The 23517-nt window shown below is 43.3% G+C and overlaps 2 protein-coding genes across 2 annotated transcripts; one reads left to right on the top strand and one right to left on the bottom strand.

The window, feature by feature from the left end:
• Positions 1 to 550: 550 nt before the first annotated feature.
• On the bottom strand, positions 551 to 7629 carry LOC117776411 (neuronal pentraxin-1). The gene is made up of 6 exons (XM_034610297.1): positions 7600 to 7629; positions 3959 to 4907; positions 2582 to 3011; positions 1902 to 2155; positions 1561 to 1740; positions 551 to 1344 (listed from the first exon to the last, which is right to left on the bottom strand). Exons 2-6 carry the CDS (start codon positions 4652 to 4654, stop codon positions 1135 to 1137), a joined length of 1770 nt encoding a protein of 589 aa, XP_034466188.1. The 5' UTR covers positions 4655 to 4907; positions 7600 to 7629; the 3' UTR covers positions 551 to 1134.
• Positions 7630 to 10268: 2639 nt separating this feature from the next.
• zgc:158689 (uncharacterized protein LOC791177 homolog) lies at positions 10269 to 21476 on the top strand. Its single transcript, XM_034610292.1, has 15 exons — positions 10269 to 10758; positions 12676 to 12832; positions 12935 to 13010; positions 13153 to 13239; positions 13858 to 13919; positions 14182 to 14253; positions 14430 to 14567; positions 15046 to 15198; positions 15895 to 16071; positions 16425 to 17061; positions 17227 to 17428; positions 18025 to 18087; positions 18450 to 18618; positions 19185 to 19222; positions 19755 to 21476. The coding sequence occupies exons 2-15, from the start codon at positions 12785 to 12787 to the stop codon at positions 19825 to 19827; spliced, it is 1995 nt and encodes a 664-aa protein (XP_034466183.1). The 5' UTR covers positions 10269 to 10758; positions 12676 to 12784; the 3' UTR covers positions 19828 to 21476.
• Positions 21477 to 23517: the final 2041 nt, after the last annotated feature.

Raw genomic sequence — 23517 nt, 5'->3', positions numbered from 1 at the left:
AGTAACCTCAGAAGATGTTTCTGAGACTTTATCATCAACAATTTGTTTTGCTAGTTGTCGTCTTCACTGTGGCGAATCAGGAAATTTCTACAGGACCCACTGATAAGTTAGTATCAATACATAGCCCAACAGAGACGCTATCATCACAAGCTGAACTCTACCAAGAACGAAAAACAAACGTATCTTTCACACTTTTATTTACATTTACAAAAACAGAAAAAAACATAACATAATAACATCAATGTTTTTTTTTATACAGAACAGTAACAAATCATTCCAGAAATTAAGAAAAGCCACAGAGCAATGACCTTATTACACAAAACACATCAGTCAGATTTCAAGTTCAAATCAAAGTCAAGATAAAATGAGAAATGTCAGTGCTCTGTTTAGCATCGTAGAATATATAAAAGTTTTTTAAAAATCTTGGAAACATTTTTTAATGAAGCCCTTTTGCGGTATAGAATATCGACAAGAATCCATGTATTAATAATGTAAATATAGTCCCTGTATTAAATGTAAAAACCAGCAGATTCTGTAAAACACAAAATGTGACTGACTTTTCATTATTTCTCTCAAAAACAACAGTCTATAGATTATAAAAACAGTAATTCTACAGTTTCTTTGGTAAATTAGCTGTATATCGTCAGTGGAAACCTTTTTAGAAAAAAGAGAATCCAGAGTAGAAAAAGGATTTCTATCAGTATCCTACTAACAAGAAAAACAGTTCTTCACTTCACCACCACAGAACTCACGAAAGGTCTGTGAACGTGACCACAGACCCCACAGTCTTATTAACAACATGACAATATGTCACATACAGCACTTATCTGTTCAAAATACAACCCTAGTTTATGAACACATTCGATTATGGTCAGTCACTAAGATCCAGAAGCACCACAGCCCCTACACACCATCTGTCAACACAGATCAGTCTGTTTTTTTATTTTTTTATTAAAGAGTCACTGATGAAGTTAAAATCAAGGCAATGATTCAAAGAGTGAAGGAGTAGAGGGATCATCCTGTCAAGGGACTGTTGTTTTATTCACACACCATCTTCACTCTCTGTTGTTTCTATATCAGTTATTCTCATTATGTTTCAGCCCCCCCCCCCCAGTTTATTTCTTCATTGGCCGCTCAGTGACAGGGGTCAAAGGGGTATCTGGCGACGCCTCCGTGAAGCTCCACGTCAGCGTCGGACCAGGCGATGACATCTCCTCTCAGGTAGCTGCCGCAGGAGGCCAGGCTGTAGATGTCACTGGCGCTCAGGACGTTCGACCACATGTGGAGGTCGGCCATCTCACCCACGTATGACTGAGTGGCGTCGAAACGACCTCCCAGTGTGTCCTGTGGGACAGAGGCACAGGAATAGTCAAACCTTATTTTTTAACCTTTATGTGACAGTTGGAGAATTTACATCAATATTATAAAAGATTCAGGGAAGTCAGTATATTCAATAAGACACTTTTATGTATTTAAAAACTGAACTTTCTCACAGGCAGGTTTCTCTGCATCTTCAAAATATATAACTTCCTCTGTCTGTATACAGTCAATGGTCTTTACCTGTTCCTGTCCAAGGATGAAGACCCCTCCAGGTCTGATGGGACGCCAGGGAGAGAGATTGATCCCGGACCCTCTCTGCACCCCGTCCTGGTAGGCCTCCCACTGTCCGTCCCGGGTCGACCAGGTCACACACACATGGTGCCACTTCCCGTCACTCACAGACAGGGGCAACGTCACCGCCTGCGTATGAGACAGAGAGGTGAGACTCATTCAAACATCTCCTAGAGTAACAACTTAAAAATACATAAACTACAAGCAGGTGGTTTGTTGTAATCTAATAAACTGGTTTTGAATGTGTTCACTGTAGCTCAGAGCTCTAGTTCATTGTTCCCTTCCCTCACCTTGTCGTCGATCAGCAGCTCTAAGGGGTTGTCCCCCCACTCAATCAGCACCAGTTCGTTGGCCTGTCCCGGGGCAGAGTAAGAGAAGGGCGTCCCCAGGCTGGCTCCAGCGCCCGCCTTCATCCAGAGACACAGAGTCAGAGCGAAGATCTCCTGCAGCAGAGTCTTCTTCACCCGCCCGTACATGTAATTAGTTCTCATGGGGAAGCTGATCTGGAAGGCATCAGGACTCAGGGATTGCGTCTTGCTGGAACCTGGTTTAAAGGAAACATAACGTCATTCCTGGACAGAGCAGTCTCAACTCAAGGTTTAGTATCTGCTCTAGTCTGGAGCTTTCCATCAATCACATGATCTTCCTCGGCCAATTTAGTTTTCACAGTTGTTAGGAAATTGCACCACAGATTGTTGTTTTTGTTTTTCCTTGTGAAAATCCTTCTCATCCATGTTGGCTTAAGAGTTAATTCTCTTGCAAAAAGTACTTTTACATTTAGTATCTGGTCTGGACCTTTTTTTTATGACATATGTTTTTCAGTTACAGCCTGAGATAAGATAATGACTGAAATAAACAGATGAAAATGAGCTGGAGTGATGTACCTAGTAAAAGAAAACTTTATACTGGTAACATTAATACACAACTTCATTAACAGGACCTTGATGTGATTTGTTTTGATGTTGTGTACCTGTAAAGTGCAGCTGGTTGAGCACCGACTCCAGTTTATTGGAGTGGAAACCAGTTCGAGGGCCTGGAGCTCTGTATCCTGTGTGTGGAAGGTAATCATCATCTTCATCATCATCATCATCATGGTGGCGGCCGTCATCATGGTCGTCATGATGACCATCTGCGTCGTGGTGGTCATCATTGTGGCTGTCATCGTGGTGATCGGCGTGGTTCCCGCTGTCGTCGTGGTCATCGTGGTGTCCGTCGTTGTGGTCGTCGTTGTGGTCGCTTGGGTGTCCGTCGTCGTGATGGTCGCCATCCTCGTGGTTGTCGTGGTGCTCTGGGCTGTTGAGGGCGGCGGTGTGATGGTGCAGCTGCTCCTCCAGGGTGTTGATCTTCCTCTGCAGCAGCTCCTTCAGGGAGCTGGAGTAGGCGATGGACGTGTTCCTCTTCTGCAGAGGGAGATCAGAGGAGAACAGAGGTGAAGTCTTGAGTATTTCCTGTCACCTAAGCTCCTGTGATTCCTACTTGCAACAGACAGTTTAACAGACAGTAAACAGAGGACCTCTGAGCTGCTTTGGCAGAGAGTCAAACTGGCCTCAGGGAATCGAACGTGCTGGTTTGTCACCTTAGAAAACACTTGTGTGTATTTTGCACTTCTTTGCCTGTGATTTACAGCCACTAATCACCTTGTTTCTGTCAAAGCAGCAGTCAGGTTTACTTTGTCATCCCTCTAACATTCATTGTATCTTCATGTATCTGCCTCTGTTTCTCCTTCTCTCAGGTAATCCAGGCTTTGTTCAGCTACATGCCCTGATTACTAGTCTGTCAAGGGAGATCACCCTAATTACTGCTGATCTTAGACCCGTGCCACACCACCGACAAACACGCACGCACACGCTACAGCCTCTGACATCTGTCTGCAATCACCACCCAAAGACGGGGGAGACAGAGCAGAACACCTAGATTCACCAGGAGAGTCAACACTCTCCAGGCTGGAAAACCTTCAGATTTCATCCACAACGTAAATCAATCATCTTCATCTGTGACGTCCACCTCTGAGCCTGTGGCTGCTCTGAGGCCCCCCCACTGAGGGACTTCAAAGTGTCTCTCTTGCCATTGTAGCAAGTGGCTTTATGAGCTTAAGCAATTCATTGTTCCTATGTTTTAAGGATTAGCAGACACACTACTTTGGGATTTGTTTAATCGACAAACAATCCGCTGATGACAGCATTAGTGTGTCCAAACAAGAAAAAGCTTTCTTGCATCACAAGCCCCTTTCTCCACCGTAATGTATTTTTACTACAAGCTGTGTTTTTTATATACACATGCCTTCCTTTTCTCTAGTTATCTAGATATTATTTGCGGATACAAAGTCGAAAAAAGTTTTGTTTCTCACCTGTAAGTTGTCCAGCCTCTCCTTCAGCGCCTGCAGCATCCTCTCCATCTGCTCTGGTGACGATGAGATGTCCCCCGGTGCCACATGTTTATCCTTCCCCTGGTTGTTGCTGCTGTGACCTCCATCAGATCTTTGCCCCCCTACAGAGGGGTGGTGGGGCGAGTCTGGTATGAGGTTGCTGTTCCCATGGTGACCTTGCTGGTTGCTATGGTGCCTGTGGTCAGTGGACGTGTGATGGCTGGCCGCCCCTGCGTGGTGGGAGTTCGAGGCTGTGCTGTGGTGCTCGTCGTGAGGCGCCCCGCCGCGGCCGAAGCCTTCGCACAGGGTGAGCTTGGCCGTCAGCTCCCTAATGGTCTCCCTCTGGTCCAGGATGGTCTCTTTCTGCCGCACAAGGCTCTCCCTCAGGTGGAGGATGGTGGCTTTGGCCTCCTCGCTCGCCCCCCACCATCCAGCAGGAGGTGCATTTTGATAACCTGGTCCGCTGGGCCCTGTTGGACCTGAGCTTGGAGCCGCTGTGGGGAAGCAGGCAGGGTCTGCATCCACGGGAAGAGGGGTGCAAACAAAGCGGGGCTGGGCTCTGTAGTCATGGTCCGAGCCTGAAGTGGCAGACGCTCGACAAAGGAGGAGTGAAAGTAGAGAAAACACAATGGGAACAAGGTCGAGGTGAAGAGACTGAGAGTTCCTCATCATCTCCATCCACAGTTCAGCCACAAACACTATGGAGCTCGGCTTGATTTCAAAACGTGCGATGCCAGTTGCAGTAAAGACTGTTTTGACTTCTGTGTTGTTGTGAAGGCGACATCAGGGAGCAAGATAAGAAAGTTCTCCAAGTTTCCACTCATCTGTGAAGAATGGATCCAACTGTTTTATCTTCTCTTTTTTCTGAGAGAATTTTCTTTTAACTCTGAGTTTCCTGTTTTTCTCTCCGTCACTGAAGAACCGAATAAACCTTGAAGACAAAACATGAGATCTTAGATAAAGGTCATTCACAGGGGGGGGGGGGGGGTCACGATAATAAGACCATGTATCCAATAAGGGATTTAAGAGTCTGCACCTGAACCTTAAAGATGCTAAAAAGGCTGCACTTTGTGGTGGTTTAAATTTTTTGCAAATATCTCTCTTTGCTTTTTGCTGTAGTTATAGTGTCAATTTCCTTAAACACATCAGACTGCGTGTAGGTACAGTTCTGGACCAGGGCGACAAATATAAAGGTGTTCAGTTCTCCGCAGGATGTAATGGTGGTTGAACGCCTCAGCGTGACATCCCGGCTCACTCTGTCTGACCTGCAGCCTCACACAGTGTCGACCTGTGCCAAAACAAGCAGAGGCTGCCCAGACTGGGATTAGTCCGAATCAGAGGTCGGACATCCTGACCAGACCAGAGTCAAGGCTTCTGCAGGTCTGATGGCTTCAGTACAGGTGAATAGAGGGACCCACGATATTATTTATTATTGAACGATGAATTCTTGAGTTGACTCAGGGTTTGATTCGGACGATGGTAAAAGTCTGATACAGTGACTGTTCAGCACTGATGTATTTTCAGATATTAATGTATAATTGAGCTTTATGCTACAGGGATCGCACAGGGTGACTGACCTCTCTGTAACTGTGACATGTCCTTCATTATACATGGTCGGCATTCAAATTCAAATGGCACACACGTGATCCGGCCTCTAAACCTCAGTGACCACCTGCGGCTTACAGTGAGTGGCCTCTACGTTGTGTATGTATGTATGTATGTATGTATGTATGTGTGTGTGTGTGTGTGTGTGTGTGTGTGTGTGTGTGTTGATAGTGCATACATAACTTACTGAACTTTATCAATAATAAAACAGAGTGAAAATGCCCATACAAAATTTACACTCAATTTGACTTTTCAGAAATATACACAAATGCCAATATATAAACTATCTGATTATTTAACATTATGAAAAGCTTCAGAAACCTATTTTATTTATTTGAGAAGCATCTCTGTCACAGTGAGTAAAGGTGAAACGCCGTCTGTACCAAACCCGTCTTGTCTCTGCAGCTCTTGTTGTGCTTTGCGGGGCTTAGGGAGGAGAGACAGATGGTCGACGCACAGAACCGTGTCACACCCAATCTCCACTATTTAGCCCTGAGTTTATTACCACCTACAGGTCCCTCAATTAATCTAATTGCAAACAGTTGTTGTGCTTCCTTAGCCCTAGATAAGTGAGCGTCCTCAGCCATGCACATTGCTGTGTATGTGTGTGTGTGTGTTAAGTAATCCATGGTGCACACCAGGGTCGTGCCCCCTCCCTGCACCATATGGTCGAGGTGGATATTTAAGTAGAGCCATTAGTTCCAAAGTAAAATCTGCCTGCAGCAGTCAGACCTGTGATTAAAACACGGTTCCCTCTGATAAAATGAAGCAATTTCCATTTGTAAACAAAGAGATTCTTACTGGACAGAGAAAAGAAGACTACAATCATCCCAGTGCATTATGGGATTAATGTCAGCATCATTAGCGCTGCAGGAAGTTCAACAACCATTAGTTGAGACACTTTGACCAAACAGAAAAGTCTTTAATCCAAAAGCCACTGCTGCTGATTTATTTTCTTCTTCGTATTCTTGTATCAAATGACCACGACCTACCTAACATTCAAATGGGTGATGCCACAGCAACAGACTTGTTGATGACCTGTCGATAGAGATTTATTTTAACACTGCTAAATGATGTGGTGTTAGACAATTTCCAGAGTAATATATGAATAAAATAGCATTTTTGGTCACATATTAAAGAACAATAAAATATTACACAAAATGTTATGTATTTATGTATGTATTATCAGAAGAAAATATAAAAATGCTCTTTGTTAGTTATCTGTCTGTGCCATCAGAAGCCAAATTGAACAGAAACAATGACACTGTTACTTCTTGGTACTTCGTGGTTATTTAAGAGCAGGGAATGTCTTTTAGTTTATTTTTCATTCACAGGTCTTACTGAGATATAACAAATCATGCAGCCTCTTTATTATATGTGTTAATGTGCTGAAATTATTTCAACCTGTTGTCTTTGGTTGTTGTTTATAAGATTGCTTCATTTTTATGTTAAGTCATCTATATAAAAAACATTACATTTTAACTACAGGGCTCCTCATCAACCAGCACAGAATAAAAACCCATATTAAAAAAAACATGAAGAAAAATAAAAACTATTTCAGCTTTTAAAAAACAACAGGAAACAGAAGAGTAGGTGCAACGCAATTCCCTCAGATGTGCCCGAGATCCCTCGACTGCAAAGTTACATGCAGCCGAGAATACATGTAAGTAAATGAAGAAATGCTTTCATCAGCAATAACACACCTAACACATGGTTCTCCGGAATCTGACACCTGTTGAGCTGATCTGAACACAAAGTCCAAGTTGTTTTATTGTGCAACTAATTATAATGTTTTTAACAAGATGTTCACATCTATAAATATATTTTATTCTCTTGACGGAAATAACTTTGCATTTTACTTGCTTCTAAATTATACAGCACAGAAACACTGGCTCCTAACTGTCCCCCTTGTTACATCTCATTGCAGTTACTGAAGTAATTTAAAGAAAAGTTAAATATAATATAAGACAATATTCATCACACTGTTTCCGTTGCATTAATATGAAAAGCATCCTCACCTTAGAGTCTGAGTGCAGGTTGTGTGTTAGTCCACCTCACACACTGATCAGATCGAGAGATTTACTCAACTCCTCCTCTCCCTCCCTCTTTTACTCTACCTCTCCTCTCCTCCCCTCGCTTCTCTCTCTCCTCCTCTCCTCCTCTCCTTCCTCTTTGTTGTGTTTCTTTTCAGGGAAGACCACACCTCTTTTCCTGTCTTCACATTAACCTCTTTGCATCTTACTCACCGCTCCACTATCTTTGTTCTGATCTTAATTGAATTAAACAATAATTCTTCTGACAAACCCAGCAAACATTTTTCCCTCTTCCTCCTTTTCCTCCTCTTCTCTTTTATTCCATCAAACTGGACACAAGCATTGGCCTCGGCTCCTCCGCTCAGACGTCACACGGCTCACCTAGATCTCAGCACGGGAGTAATTGGCCTGGTTAATTCCTCGTCTGACTGACAGCCAGTGAGGCGGTGGCAGGACAGCAGATGGCTGCTTTAAGGTCAAGATAAATCACACAGCACACAATAAATGGAGGCTACTCAATGATTACAGGACAGACGCTTATTCTTACATTCGCATTAGACACACTGGCATATGTCGACCACTGTCCCCCCTCAGGCCTCTGGGGCTCTGATTAAAAACCTGACTTCCAGGCTGATGGTAGCAAGGATACAAACACTTTACAGAAAATGTATCCTTAATGTTTAAGCTGAAAATAAAATGTGTAATCGACCCACTGAACAGTCCGAGCAGTTGGATGGAAATAAAGTTAAAGCAGACTGATTACAGGAGGTGTGTTCATTTGGAGGATTACTGAGGTGATCATCAGAGGTGAGGTGTTAACGTTCCTGCACTGACTCTGGGACTGTTGCTGCCTCCTTATGTCTCATTGCAGCCTGGTTAACAGAGCTGAGTTTTCCAAAAATGTGATTGAAGTTTCGAGCACTAGTTTTAGTTAAAAACGCTGCAAAACAAAACATTTCAGTGTATCAAAGTGTATAGCAGCTTTCATACAGGTTAGTGCAGCTCAAACAATTGAGTGATGAGCCAAGAATAAGATGAAACAAATAAAAATACTGACAATGAAATACCATAAACTAGATTTGAAAAGCTATAATAACAATAAAAGTACAATAAATAGAAGAAACAAAATCCAATGTAATGAAATAAAAACAGTAATAGTATGAATAGACAGATACAATTGAATTAAACATAAACGTTGTTGTTGGTCTTGTTGTCGTTGTTGTTCTTGCCTCCTTCGCTTCTTGAAGTTCATCGAGGTGATCGACGTTCAGACAAACCCTGACGCATCACAGGTCTGCTCTGTCAGTGAGTTCACTGTCTGGTAACATGACTGAAGAACGGTGAGTCGGCTGGAGAGATGTGTATCCTATCATCTTTATCGATTCACAGGTCAGTGTGAGCTGAGTTCTCCTGTCCGTCAGTCTCCTGTCCGTCAGTCTCCTGTCCGTCAGTCTCCTGTCTGTCAGTCTCCTGTTTGTCAGTCTCCTGTCTGTCAGTCTCCTGTCTGTCAGTCTCCTGTCCGCTTGTGAGAGACGATGAGCTGCAGTGAATCTGCTCTGTGAAGACTGTAAAGTAACACCTGTGTAGAGGGAGCTGTGCTGAATGTCTCATTTATTGGCTTTATTGAAAACTGACTGAACATCATTATTGATCATTACCTGTGTTATTTATTACATGTGTATGTTTGTGTTTACCTGCACGTGCTGGTCTTCAACACACACATTTACTGTTGCAGCACAGTGACACTGCACCTGTTGCAGCCATAGACTGCATATGTTTATACAGGGTTGCATCACACTGGACGTTCTGTCTCCTGCAGGGGAAGAGTCACAGGAAGTCATGTCACGCTGTCGCCATCCTGTGGCAAAAACCTGCTACTGCAACACAAGACAGCATCACCTGAACCTCCAGCAGGTGATGTGAGGTCTGTAGAAAATATTAATATTTAGTGACACGTTTAGTCAGAGTTCAGCTGTGAGGACAGGGAATCCAACTAGCTTCAACATTGAGTCCTTTATACATGATGGGAAATAAAACTAATCCTTTTGAGAGAGTATATTTGAGAATTGGTCACCATTTACTTCAATTGTATTAGATTTGTCTGAAACGCTTTTTATCCTTTAAACTCCAAAAGTGTTTGGTGGACTCAAACTTCAGCCACCCCCCATTGGCTGTGGTGAGGTGGTGAGGAGAGAAGTGGTGAGGAGAGAATGAGTGAAGTTTCATTTTGGGGTGAACTCTCCCTTTAAACTCTCCTCTGAATGTTTATGTCCACCTTTAAAGTCTGTTGCAGTTGATGAAGAGCCCTGTGTGGATGCAAGGCCTCCTCCTCCTCCTCCTCCTCCTCCTCCTCCTCTGTGAGAATGGGGAGCAGGAATGTGTGATGGCTCCGGTGGATGTAGGCCAGTGATAGGTCTGCTCTGTCTTTGGGCCGGAAAAGTTCAAGTCATTATTCTCCTCTTGCTGCTGCTGCTGCTGCTGCTATTCAGACCAGCTCCCGTCAGCTCATTGTTATTCTGACCGAGTGAGAGAGGGAGAGAGAGAGAGAGAGAGAGAGAGAGAGAGAGAGAGGGAGAGGGAGAGGGAGGGGGAGGGAGAGGGAGAGGGAGAGGGAGAGAGAGAGAGAGAGAGAGAGAGGGAGAGGGAGGGGGAGAGGGAGGGGGAGGGAGAGGGAGAGGGAGAGGTGCACTCAGACTGGGAGGCTGTGGTTTGGATCGTCAGGGAGAGATCTGTCGGTATTTTCTCTTTTTTTCTTCCTGGCCGGTTTTTCTGAAGGCATGTTGATAATCGGCTCAGTAATGAGGAGAGGTACTGAACGGCTCCCACATATCTGACCCCGATTCCTGCATGGAGTAGAGAGAGAGCGAGAGAGAGAGAGAGAGAGAGAGAGAGAGAGAGAGAGAGAGAGAGAGAGAGAGAGAGAGAGAGAGAGAGAGAGAGAGAGAGAGAGGGCCATGTGAAAGAGGGGTGGAGGGCAGCTGAGATTTAGTGCCTGCTGGATGAAACAACCCCCCACCAACCCACCGAGAGGGAAAGTAGTCTAATAGGAAGAAAAGAGGGGGGGGTGTTCTCCTTCCTGTCTTCATTAAACTCTCAAAGACACGCAGGAAGTCTTTATGGTTCCCAACAATGAGATCAGAAAAGGTATGTAACTTTCTTTACTTTTCATTTATTTATACATCAGTAGCTGAGTTATGTGTTTCTGTGTGTGGGAAGCGGAGATCAACAGGTAGCTGCATGAACGGACTAATGGCAGAGCGAGGATAAACCGCTCCGCTGTGCATCCAGCCTGCTGATCCCCACTGGGTTTGATTCACATCCCGTCGTTATTATGGGGTTTTGCACGTGTTGAAGTGAGTTTAAAAGACCGCACTCGTCTAGTCTGTGATGTAGGTGTTGAGATGAGAGGAAGACGAGGTTCATTTAACACCACAGGACTCAAGCAGCTGCAGCATCACACGGGGGGTGATCCTGAGAGAAATGAGAGAAGAAGCCAACATGCAGCAGCATTTCAAGTGTAATAGTTTATTTCTACAGCGCCTTTCAAAACCAGAGTTACAAGGTGCAAATGTGCAAAGCTAGCAAATCAGTGAAGATCTAGATCATTCACAGCTCAGCAATGAATATATTTAGTAATATTATAGTAAGCTCTTTTTACCTTGCTTTTATTTTAATTCTAATTTAAATTTAACGATTGCACTGCTGAGCTGACCGGTTTCTTCTTGTCCAACACCTTCCATTGTGTTAACTGCTTATGACAAATAAAACTTGAAACTTGAAACAAAACATTGAAACAATAAAAGCGCAGAAATAGTGCAGGAAAGCCAAAAGCATCTGTTATTCTTATTGGTAATGATGGTGCTGTATTGAACATCTTCTTTTGTCAAAGAAACTGTCCAACACCCAAAAGCTTTCAGTTTACCATTACTGCTGCAAACACAAAATCAGAGGCTTGTTACTATGTTTGTTTTTTTAAAACGATTTTTATTTATCTACGTGCATTTTGCTTGAAAGATCCCGTCAACGCCAAATCAATTATCTGCAAATAGTTTTTCTGCTGATCAACTAACGGATTTACAGATGAATTATGCCGGCTCCATACGTGCATGCATCCTTTAACCACCAAAGAAGATTTTTATAATTTGAGTGTGTCTCCTCCATGCTGTGTTTACATCCACTCAAACCACATGAATGCACCTTCTGTATCAGCTCCCCAACCACCTGCAGACTGTTCCTGCTGCATCCTGAAACAAACAGCACTCTATTTCCTGCAAGTGAACCACGCTCAGCTCAGATATAAACACATAAATGTGTGTTACCAGCTTCAATATGTCCCTTCATCACCATTTTAAAGCATATGCACGATTATTAAAGCCTTTGAAATAAGTTTTAATAAACAGTTTGCACAGTGGCCACACTTCTCTGTCTTCTGCTGCAGACTCACACAGGCACAATTACAGACTACACCAGGGTGGCCTTAATGAGCAAGAGTGTGGAACTGTTTTCTTTGTGTCATATACCATTAGTTGATCTAGGTCAACGTTTTCTGTGTAATCTCGCTGTGATAACAAAGGAGGGCTGCACAGGGAAAACCGAGTTGCTCAGCTGAGTCTTTTGCCATAAAACCCCGACTGGAAATCTTTTGACCCCGGAGCGGTCCCCCTCCCGTCTTGATCGTCCCCTCTGCCGAGGAAACATCCTTGTCATGTGTTTGTTCAGTGCTCTGACACCTGTGACTTGGACCCGGGGACTCCATTGTTCTTATCTGAAACGGTACAAGTCGCCTGGCGCACGAATCTAGGAGAAATATTTGGGTTGTCACAATGTTGTGAAGCGATAATGTAGAAACCGGCAGCTGAGGTGATGGGATTCATGAGAAACTAAAACCACTGCCCTCACACAGAACTGAAGATGGTGCGACATTCTCCTCGCTTGTTGTGATGGTTCAGTGGCTTTAAAGCAGCTGATTCAAATCTCACACTCTCAATCTTTCACAGAAAGAAAACATTTCAATGGACAATAAAGTTCTATTCTTTTCTATTCTATTCTATTGTATTTTAGGAGATTTGTGTTGACTCTAAAGCGTAGGACTCTGAACAACAACGACGACAACAGGAGGAAGAGACAATACTAACGCACAAGGTGTCAGAACGAGCGCGAGAGAAGAAAAATGTCTCGAACTGAAGAGGTGAACAAGATGACGGAAAATGTGTACAAGGTAAATCCCCAAATTTAAATGTTAAGAAATGTAGAAACACCGTTTTAGACTTGCGTGTCCTAAATTGTCCATCATTAAACCTGTGTGTGTCTTTGCCAACAGGGGATTTTGGACCAGTTCAACCCCAGTCTGAAGAACTTTGTGACGATGGGGAAACACTATGAAAAGGCCCTGACAGGTTAGATGAGCACAGCTCAATCCATATCCTGCAGGACTTTGATTTGCTGTCATAGCTGCATTTCAGAATCACATGGAGGAAAGGTTTAAATTACTGATGATTCTTCTTTTTGTTTCTCCCTCAAATTCGCTCTCTTCCTCAGGAGTAACGTTGGCTGCCAAGGGGTACTTTGACGCCCTGGTGAAACTTGGTGAACTCGCGAGCGACAGCCAAGGCTCCAAAGAGCTGGGTGAGTGTGTGTGTGTGTGTGTGTGTGTGTGTGTGTGTGTGTGTGTGTGTGTGTGTGTGTGGGGGGGCTGGTGGAGAGAGGACCGAGCTGAGGAGAATCTGAAATAAATGAATCGGCTATAGACCTGATAAAGTATCCTGTGTGACAGCCGGTGAGAAGCTGCATGTGTCGCTGAGCAAGGAGATGAAGACGAGAGGGAAACGAGGAAATATATAGAGAGAGGGAGAGAGAACAGAGGGAAAGAGGAGAGAGTGGGGTCATTGTTGGGAGATTAACAACACCACATGATCTCATTGTAATGCTGAAAACAGCGGGGGAGGCAGGCAAGAGTGTCGGAGGGCGAGATGCCAGCCACCACATACTACAGTGCTGTGTGACCGAGGGAGGCCACTCTCTAAATGAGAAACTGTGTCAAAGCAGTTTTATGACATTTTCCCTGTTGGTGTGTTTGCTGCTCGTGTGTCGATGTCGATCAACGGTGATTGTGAGCGTGCAGCGTTTGGCTCCGACTTTCCACACACACACACACACACACGTTATTAGATGCACTTTAACACATTGAGTTGATTTTCATTCCAAATCATGTGATTCTGACGCCTTCACTGCTGCTCCTCACAGGGGACACGCTGTTTCAGATGGCCGAGGTGCACAGACAGATTCAGGTGCAGCTGGAGGACGTGGTAAGACTGTCTGCATCCGTGTATCTAAACAATGACGTACTTGTTGTCAGGTTAAACATTGAAATTGTGATTTATACTCCAATGCATTGTACGTGACGTTTAGAAGGCATCATATGAAGCTTGTTTAAAAGGTCGTCCTGGGCAGCCATGTTGTCCTCTGGTCCGACACAACGGCCCAGGACTCTCATCACCTTCCACACAAACGTTTCTGCACCAACACATTTGATTTACGATGCTGCTCTGTGTCTCTTTTCATCAACAGTTGAAACTGTTTCACTCTGAGCTGCTTTCCCAGTTGGAGCATAAGCTGGAGCTGGACATCAAGTATCTCACAGTAGGTTGAGATGAAATATCACACACTCATATTACACATACATACTTTTCTGAAACACACTTTTAAATGATTGTGCGAAAAGCAGGATTTTTGCCAGCCATTTTTTTTATCGTGTCAAGCTCATTTTCAGCAATGAATCCCAGTGAATCTTCTGACTGACTGTACGTTTCCATCAGGCCACTTTGAAGAAGTACCAGAGTGAGCGCAGGTCGAAATCGGAGTCCATCGAGCGCTGCCAGTCTCAGCTCAAGAAGCTCCGCAGGAAGAGCCAGGCCAGCCGTCACCCCAACAAATACGGAGACAGAGAGATGCAGGTGAGTGAAGCCCCGAGAGCTTAACTCATACACGATACATAAGTAGTAAGTAACACAGTGACCTCTTTCATTTGAGAAATCCTTCAAACACATGGGACCCAAACATCTCTGTCAGCATTACAGCAGATTTAAAGTTGTGTGAGAAGTATGTCGCTGTGAATAAGATTAAAGAACAATCTGTTTCAGCTGATTATTCCGAAAACAAGCAACTTAGAGCGAAACGTTTTGCTGGAGGAAACATGAATGATACAAGAGGGCGAGAGGATTTGGCCGATTAGATTGGAAAATGAGAAATCATTTTAAGAAAAGGTCACCGGGATACTATTAGATGATTTGGATTTTGTTATCATTGTACAACAGGCAGGATATGATGTAATTCCTCTCGCTTTACAATGTGTATTAAAGGTCACTGGGTGTACTGTACTCTAGGTATGTGAGGGTGTGTGTGTGATTGTATTCGTTCTGACTCTTCCTTCAGTTTGTGGAGCTAATGAGTCGTCGCCAAGGCGAGCTGGATACGATGGTCGCCGCGGGTTACAAGTCAGCGCTCACCGAGGAGCGGAGGCGATATTGTTTCCTGGTGGATCGACAGTGTTGTGTCACCAAGCTGCTCATCAACTACCACTCCAAGGTGATATGTTCATATTCACTGAGTGAAATCCAGATGCTTTGAGTGGTTTGTATCACAGTTTAAAGTAGAATGGCACACATACCTCTACGAAGGCCCATCAGTCGCCCTTTGAAACCACATTTATATCTGCTAGATCAGGATTTTTATTTCACACACTCAGAAATTGTGACTGACTCCGCCTCTTAATCTGCACATTTGATGGGTTCCTACCAGACCCCGGCCCCACCCCTACATGGTGGAAATCAGTTTTGTTGCTTTTGTGTAATCCCGCTTTTAACAATTTACCACACAAACATAAACTTCTTTGTGGAGGTAATTAAGGTATAAGCCAGGTGATATTATATATTTAACATAACATATTCCTTGAAAAGACCAAACCCAAGAATAAATGTAGCTTTGATTGTACAATGATTTGAGCTACTAATTTGTATTCCTCTGTTTCATAGATCTCCAAAAACTTCTAAAACACATACATGAGCTGTAACTGTCGTGTACTTTCTGTCAATCCCACACAGTTCATTAATTAATCTACAATCCTCTCTGAAAATAACTGCGCCCAGCTGCTGGACGAACACATTTGTTCTTGGTCTTATAGTGGGATTGAATTAAACTAGAGAAATGAGATGTTAAGAAAATGTAGAATAACCTCACTCTTTAACTGTGTTTTTCTCTTTTATGCCAATGAAATCAACCCAGGTGAGAGAGCTTCTTTCTCAGAAACTGTCGTCCTGGCAGCAGTCGTGTTTGCAGCCGACCAAACTCCCGGAACGTGCTCTGAACCTGCTGCGTCACACCGCGCCTCAAAGCCCAGGGGCTGCTGGGATAGCCGAGGTCCTCCGCCACGCCAAGCTGGGCTCTGCTCCGCCAGAACAGGTGAGTTCGGGTCATATTCTTAATACTGTGGACTTTCCACAGAAGAATCTCGTGGTGGGTTAGGATTTGTCATCATTTTGGTGGTTCTTGGGCAAAAATCACAGTTTTACAAGTCAAAAATAAATCTCAGGATTTGGCAATAAAGACAAAATTTGGACTAAGGATGTTTTGGGTGTCTAATCTGGAAAACCTTACGTGATGTATGACATCATAGTCTATAAATCCAGGTGATGACAGAGGACATTGATACAGTGAAAGTAGAAGAAACATAGAAACGTTAATAGGACATTGATTAACGATTGTTTTAACCTTAATGTTTTATCGTCAACCTTTACCCCTTCTTTGTTTTTCAGAGGCTTTCTGTTCAGGAGGTCCCTCCTCTGTTGAACGGAGACTCAAGTCGCTCACAGCAGCAGCAGCGCTCGCTCCCCTCCTCCTCCCAGAGTGACACGCTTCCTCCTCAGGGCTCCCCCCAGACGTTTCGCTCTGCACCATCCACAGGAGGAGCTGCTGGAGGTTCATCTCGTGGAGCTTCACCTCAGCACACCAGTGCATCGGTCAGCCCCCTCCCCGACAGCAGCACCAGCAGCAGCGCCAGCCCGGCCACATCTACTCCCACCACGTCCAGTGGCTCGGCCCAGCAGGGCTCCCTCCTCCTCTCCACCAACACGTACAACCTCTCCCCGAGCCTCATCCCCTCCACGGTGATGTCACTCAGCCAGATCTCACCAGCCGGCAGCTCATTGCACGGCATGACCCTCCCCATCCCGCACAGCGCCCCACACAGCCCTCCGCTGCCTCACAGTGCTCCTCTCTCCAGGGCCATGACTCCTGTGCAGCTGCTGCACCAACAGGTGGGACCAGCAGGGAGCAACACCTCATCACCATCACATAATCCCTGGCTGCTGAAGGCTGGAGACATGTGTGCCACAGCAACACTTCCACTGCCGAGAAGACCTGTCAGTGAAATGAGGCTGGGCGGCTTTCAGGGTAACATGTGACACAATATGCCCATCTACCTTGTGTGTGTGTGTGTGTGTGTGTGTGTGTGTGTGTGTGTGTGTGTGTGTGTGTGTGTGTGTGTGTGTGTGTGTGTGTGTCTGTGTCTGTATCACAAACCCTCTCTCCTAATTTTATTCTTCTGTCTCTATCCAGGCTCCAGTCTCCCCAGGATGCTGCCGTTATCTGGACCTACACGTGTGGAAGCCATGTTTGCCCATGGTCCTGGAGCATCAGAGGCTGGTGGAGGAGGGGGCGGAGCTTGCTTACTGCACTTCCTGCCTGGTGACGACATCACCCTGCTCATCTCTGAGCCCAGAGACGGATGGCACTACGGTCAAAATGAACGGACTGGACGGTACGTTTTTACAAATCACACACTGATGTCGATTAACAGTTAAAAACCTCAAAGCATCTGCTGTATAACCTGAAGGGGCCTTTTATACTTTAACATCATTGTAACATCATCCTGAGTGATCCGATCAAAAGTGGTCAGCACCAAGTTCAGGTGTGAACTCCCCCAAATGCGTCCTGAGATCCGATCACGTCTAAGGCCCGATAGGAGTTGGTCTGAGGCCACATTCTATTCATTGTGTGAACGCAAATGCATCCTGGGCCACATATGAAGGACCGCCTACTCAGCTTATGTCCTCTGACCTGCTACAGTTTCATAATGAATCAAATTAACTAATTAGATGTCAACTAAGACATTTGTAAACTCAGACTGGGTAAAACAACATAATTTGGTCTTCGCTAATACAAATGACGTACATGTTTATTGTCATATAGAGCAGGAAGTGAGATCCGATCACAGATCTCACATATGAACCATCCACTTGCGATTGCACGTGTCAGGACAGATGTAAACGTTGCATATGTTGTCTGTGTCTTGGTGCTTGAAGCTTTACCTTTATAACGCTGCAGTGTAACATACGATAAAACTTTCCTTCACAGGAAAGGCTGGTTCCCTTTCTCCTACACTCAGCCACACCACAGCAAGCTCGATCACCTGGAGAGGTGAGTGAACGAAGTGCAAACCCCAAACATCTGAGGTTTCCCTTCAGTCTTTTACAACTTAATACATCAGCAATAGGTTGAAAAGTTGGGAATTGTTTTCTTTTTCATGTTGAAACTAATAGGACGACCTCCATTTTCCATCCATATTCCAAATAAATCAAACGCTTTCATGTCGGACGCGCAGAAAGTCACAGGAGCTCATACTCTGCCGAGCGATACTGGTTTGCCCTCCAGTCTTTCCGCGTCTCTTTCCAACACCAACAGCTTTGTTGATGAATTCACACAGAACCAACATGTCTCAGCTCATCATGTTTCCTTTCCCTCATGTATTCTTTCCTCTCTGTCTGTGACCTTCCCTGTAGCTCCCTGTTCTTATCTAAAGCTAACAGCAACAGCACCGGTCAGCTCGACAAGCTGGTGTCTCCGGGTCTCCCAGCCCTCACCCCCGAGTCAGAGGAGGAGCGCGCCCTTCCTCCCCAGAGGGTCAGCACCTTCCGCCCGCGCCCGTACAGCATGGCCGACAGCAGCAAGGTCAGAAGCATGACATCTTTGGTAGGAGGTCAGAGGTCAGAGTGAATGTGCCTGATCCTCACAGTTGATTATAATGACAGAATGGACAAGCGACAAAAATGTTGAAATGATATTTGAGTTCGATAACATTAGCTGGGCTGTCTGTTTGATTTTCTTTACGCTGGGTTCAGGTTCAGGCTTGGTTGGTTTTCTTAGTTTAGTTTAAAGGTTCAGTGTGTAGAATTTAGTGACATCTAGTGGTGAAGTTGCATGTTGCAGCTAAATACCCCTCACCCCCCTCCCTTCCAAACATGAAAGAGAACCTGTGGTAGCTTCAGTTGTCGTAAAAACTCAAAAGGTGTTTAGTTTGTCCAGTTTGGGCTCCTATACAAAACATGGCGGCCTCCGTAGAGAGGACCCTCTAGTAAAGTCATCACTAGGGTTATTTCATATTCAATTTCTGCCAATAAATCCCTTTCACCTAAATCTTACACACTGAACCTTTAACAGTTCGTTTTTGAGCTGCACTCTACATGGTGAGTAATAATAGGAATCTGATAATAATTATTGTTTCCTCTGCGTTTCAGATCACCTCAGAATTGGCCTCTTCATCAGCCCACCCAAGGTAATGCTTTTATTTGTAAATGACCTTGTAGGAGAAAGTAAGAGAAATCCTGCATCATGACCTGGAGGCAGTGAGATTTAAAAACATTGTCATTTACTAGGAAAGTGATTGACAATGCTTTTGTGTTGCATCTGAGAAATGTGCGTGTTTTGGAGTAAATCTCGGGACATCTTGACATCTGTATCGTATACAGATTAAGTGCCCCCCCACATACTGCAAATAGAGTCATGTAGATGCCCCACAGTTATATAAGATACATTAACATGACAAAGTGTGGATAGTCCTTCATACATATTTTTTGTCTTTTTTTTAAAGTTTACCCAGGAGATGTGACAGGAAATTAGGCAAGAGAGAGGATGACACACACAAAGGTTCCCAGCTAGTTTCAAACCAAGGACAGAACAACGACATAATCATTGTGTCTTTAGAGTAACAGGCCAACAGTGTGTCCATGATGTCTCTGTTAGTCTTTTAGTGTTTCGGGCTTTTTCATAATAAACTTCATTTTGTTCTCATGATTTCTGTCTTTCAGGCCCAATCCCTTCGCCCACATACGACTTAGAAAAACAGTCACCAACGATCGCTCAGCTCCCATCATTGAGTGAGTGTTTGATTCCCTCACAGCAGCGATCCCGTTTTGTGAGGCTGACGACAGAGAACCAGCTCAGTCCTGCAAGCAGCTCATTGGTTCATGTTGACTCTTAGTATTTTACTTTACTGGATGTTCTTTCATTGCAATTTAATCAAATACAAAAATTATAAAAGGTTCATCTGTAAAGGCTGAGCTGTTATAAAAATGTTGGCTGTCCACTCACTGTTAAAGTATTTAATAGGAGAAAATAGAAACAAGACTACTGTGATATCTGAAAGTTCTGTTAAAATTAAAATTAAATACAAAATGTGGGCATTAAAACTAAATCTAGACTAGTTTTTATCAGACAGAAGTTGGCTGTATTTAGCTTGTATCTGAATCTCGCTCGTTCAGAATAACTAACACGATAAGCTTCGTTTCAGCCTGTGAAGCCTCTTCTGTCTTTTACTGTTATACAAGGAAATTGTATTTAACGTTTAATGTTGTTTTTGTGCCATATATTCAACAGTCTTCTTCGTTCAGCTGATCTAGGGACTGGCTCCTAATAGCAGGTTAACTTTCACCTGGACTGTAATGAAGTGTTACGGGACGAGGACAGGCTCCTACTCTATTACAATATTATATATTTTTAGAGAAGATGCCAGATTGTTAAATTCTCTTCAACTTTTCTTTTTTAAACTATTATTTTTTGGCTGAGAGAGACTATTAAAATGAAAAATGGCACAGTTAGTTATTTTTCGTGTCATATTTACTTTAAAATGACTGAACAAGGGGAATGCTGTTTGAGTGTACAACTCCCTGTGTTAATGACATTTAACACGACACATTGTGCTGCTGTAAAGTTACATATTAGTATTTTATGAATGTAGATTTTTGGATTAATTTACCTCTTTGCCTGAACTCAAAATACAATATAAAAAATACTCTACCTTGAATGTGATGATTTATATTACTAAGCTAATCATTTCCCAGTGTAAACACTGAATTAATTACTGACAAATTTACTTATTTAACACAGAACAATACAACATACAAAATAAAGAAAGAGAAAAGCTTCACAGACTCAAACTGTGACTGCTGATAGTTGAACAATTGGATGGTGTTATTATTGAAAGAAGATTTTTTCTTTAAGAAAGTAGTTGTGGATGGTTCAAAGTTAAGTATGAGAAATTTGCCTGCCTAGTCTTTGGATTTAATGTCTTCTCGGTTCATTTTCAGTCCCAAATCTAAAGCTATTCAAAATCTTAACAAGTGGAGCTTAGTCATATGTTTACCGACTATCAGACTGAGCCGAATCTTTAAGAGAGATGTGAAAGCCAAGACGAGACGATAGGACTTTTTATTTGGGGAAACGAAACTATGAAAGTGATGAAGAAGGAAAAGGGGAAGTTGACCAATGTCAGAGCAAGTGTTCATGGTAAACTAGAGATATCCAAAACATCCTGTAGCTCTGTAGTCGCCTCTTGCAAAGGGGTGAACTTTTGTGTCAGTGAAAACTGAAACGCTTGTTTTTGTTTTGTTAACTGCTTTGAGTTGATGTGATATTTTAGCACCTTTACGATTCAGAAGATTCACCCAAGAGGTGTTTGTAGAAAATCATTTCTAACATCAGATGTATTTGCTTTGAGTAGAATGGCATCGTTAATAAAGATGACAGATAGAGCTAATGCTTATTCCTGCTTGTAAATAGAGCTCAAAACATGTGATTGTATGACTTTTATTTGATTTCTTTTTGTCACGATATTTCACTTTGGTGGAACATTTTGAGTTTGTAGAAGCTGCAGAAGTGGAGAAATTCCAGCAATGAAAACTGTGTGTGGAATAAAATGAAAACTTTCCCTTGGTAATGCAGTAAGAAATATTAGTCTGTAGAGTATATTTTAAAAGGTGCAAAATTGGGTTGTTTAATTTATCTGGACAAATAACATAATATACAGTTTATGCATGATATAATTATATTGGAAGTGTGAAATGTGGCATAAAAACTACACAGGGCAAGTTTATCGAAATATAAATGTCAACGAGAATTTTCCATCAACAGTTACTGTATGTGGGCACAGCTAAAGAATGTGTAGGTGTCTCATCAGCAGATTATTGATGCACAAAATACACATGATGCTGCTTCTTTGCAGGAAAACTGTCTATAACAACAGGAATTTATCCAAAGTTCAAAACTCTTCTACCAAAGTGAAATATTGTTTTGACATAGCGCAAGACCTTGGGTCTGTAAAAACTAAATGCAACGTAAACAGGCGGTTTTCTGAATCGCATCAACGTGAAATCATGATGACTACAGGAGATATTTTATTTTAATGGTGGATATTACTGAGACATTCTTTACCTGGTATACTGAATATTGACAGGTTGTGAAATAAAAGCTCTATGAAAGAAAATGTTTGTCATTACTGTGGAACTCTACTACCTAAAACAAACTCTCTATTTGAAGTACATTTACAGTATTATTGCAACAATGCATTTACTGTATATCCTAATGCGTGTTTACAGCACATAGATGAACAGGGCCTACTAACTGGCACAGGTATTATAGCACTGAATAATCCTCAGTCCCATATTAAATGGCAGGTCTTAATTTCAAGGGGTTTACTGTGGTTACCTTTCTTACTTATGCAAGCAGAGCCCCGCTGGTATGAAACAAGGAATTCATTTTTCAAACAGTGTTAATCGGATTCCAGCTTTGTCGTGCTAAGCCCCTGCTGAAGGATCAGGGTTGTGTCGAAGCTTAGTTTCAAAACTCTCATGATCTGCTCTGTAAAATCAAATGGAAATCTTAATCCTGACTCATGTTTTCTGAGAAAAATTACATCAGTTTCCCACAGACTGTTTGATTCAATCTAAATGGATCCGAACCAAATAATATGAAACAAACATAGAATTAATTAAAGTCAAATAATCCTACTTGTTACCAAACCAAAGTGAAATGGTATGTGCCACATAAAAGAGACTGTCTTGTAAATTTCACATACAAAATATACATTTATTAGAGCACTGGAACTTCTGTTGAATCGTAAGTGTTTCTGTTGACGACCACATGGAAATTGTCTTTATTTACATATAAGACTGGAGTACAGCACGTGAGCCACACCAGTGATCAGGTTGTGGTTGGCAAACTCCAGGATAAGGAGCAGGATTGGATATTCACTGTGCCTCTTCTCCAGAGTGGACTCCTCACTCAACCCCATCCAGTGAAGCAGCAGCGTCTGCATGGCCTCTGGGAATAGTTCTGTGGCTAGGTCCTCAGCAGGGGGCAAGTCACTTATTCGCTCAATATGCTGAACTTTAAAGCCCTCCACTTTCTGACTGATGCTACTGTTGGCTGCATGAAACTGCTGGCCCAGCCATCGTCCCATACAGCTCAGCAGGGAATTTGAGTATACAGAGCCCCAGTTTTTAGCCTTTAGCAGGGCCAACACCGTTTCGGTCACATCCTTTTCCTCTAGATTTCCATTTACGAGCCGATCAATGTTCTCCAAAAGTAGCAGGACAGTCTCCAGATGTTCTGTGTGGCTGTGAGTCTCGGAGGAGAGTTTGTCATCCAAGCTGTGCAATCTTTGCTTCACTGTGGATACAACTTGTTGTCTTTGCTCGGTTTGCAAGCTCTTCCTGGGAAAAGAGCAATAATCGTGATCTGCTGATGTGTCACTGACTAATGCGTCCAGTTCCCTGTCAACCTTGCAATGCTGAG

This window comes from Hippoglossus hippoglossus, chromosome 16, assembly GCF_009819705.1.
Source record: "Hippoglossus hippoglossus isolate fHipHip1 chromosome 16, fHipHip1.pri, whole genome shotgun sequence".
Lineage (NCBI taxonomy): Eukaryota > Metazoa > Chordata > Actinopteri > Pleuronectiformes > Pleuronectidae > Hippoglossus > Hippoglossus hippoglossus.
This window is presented reverse-complemented; position numbering and strand designations above follow the sequence as displayed.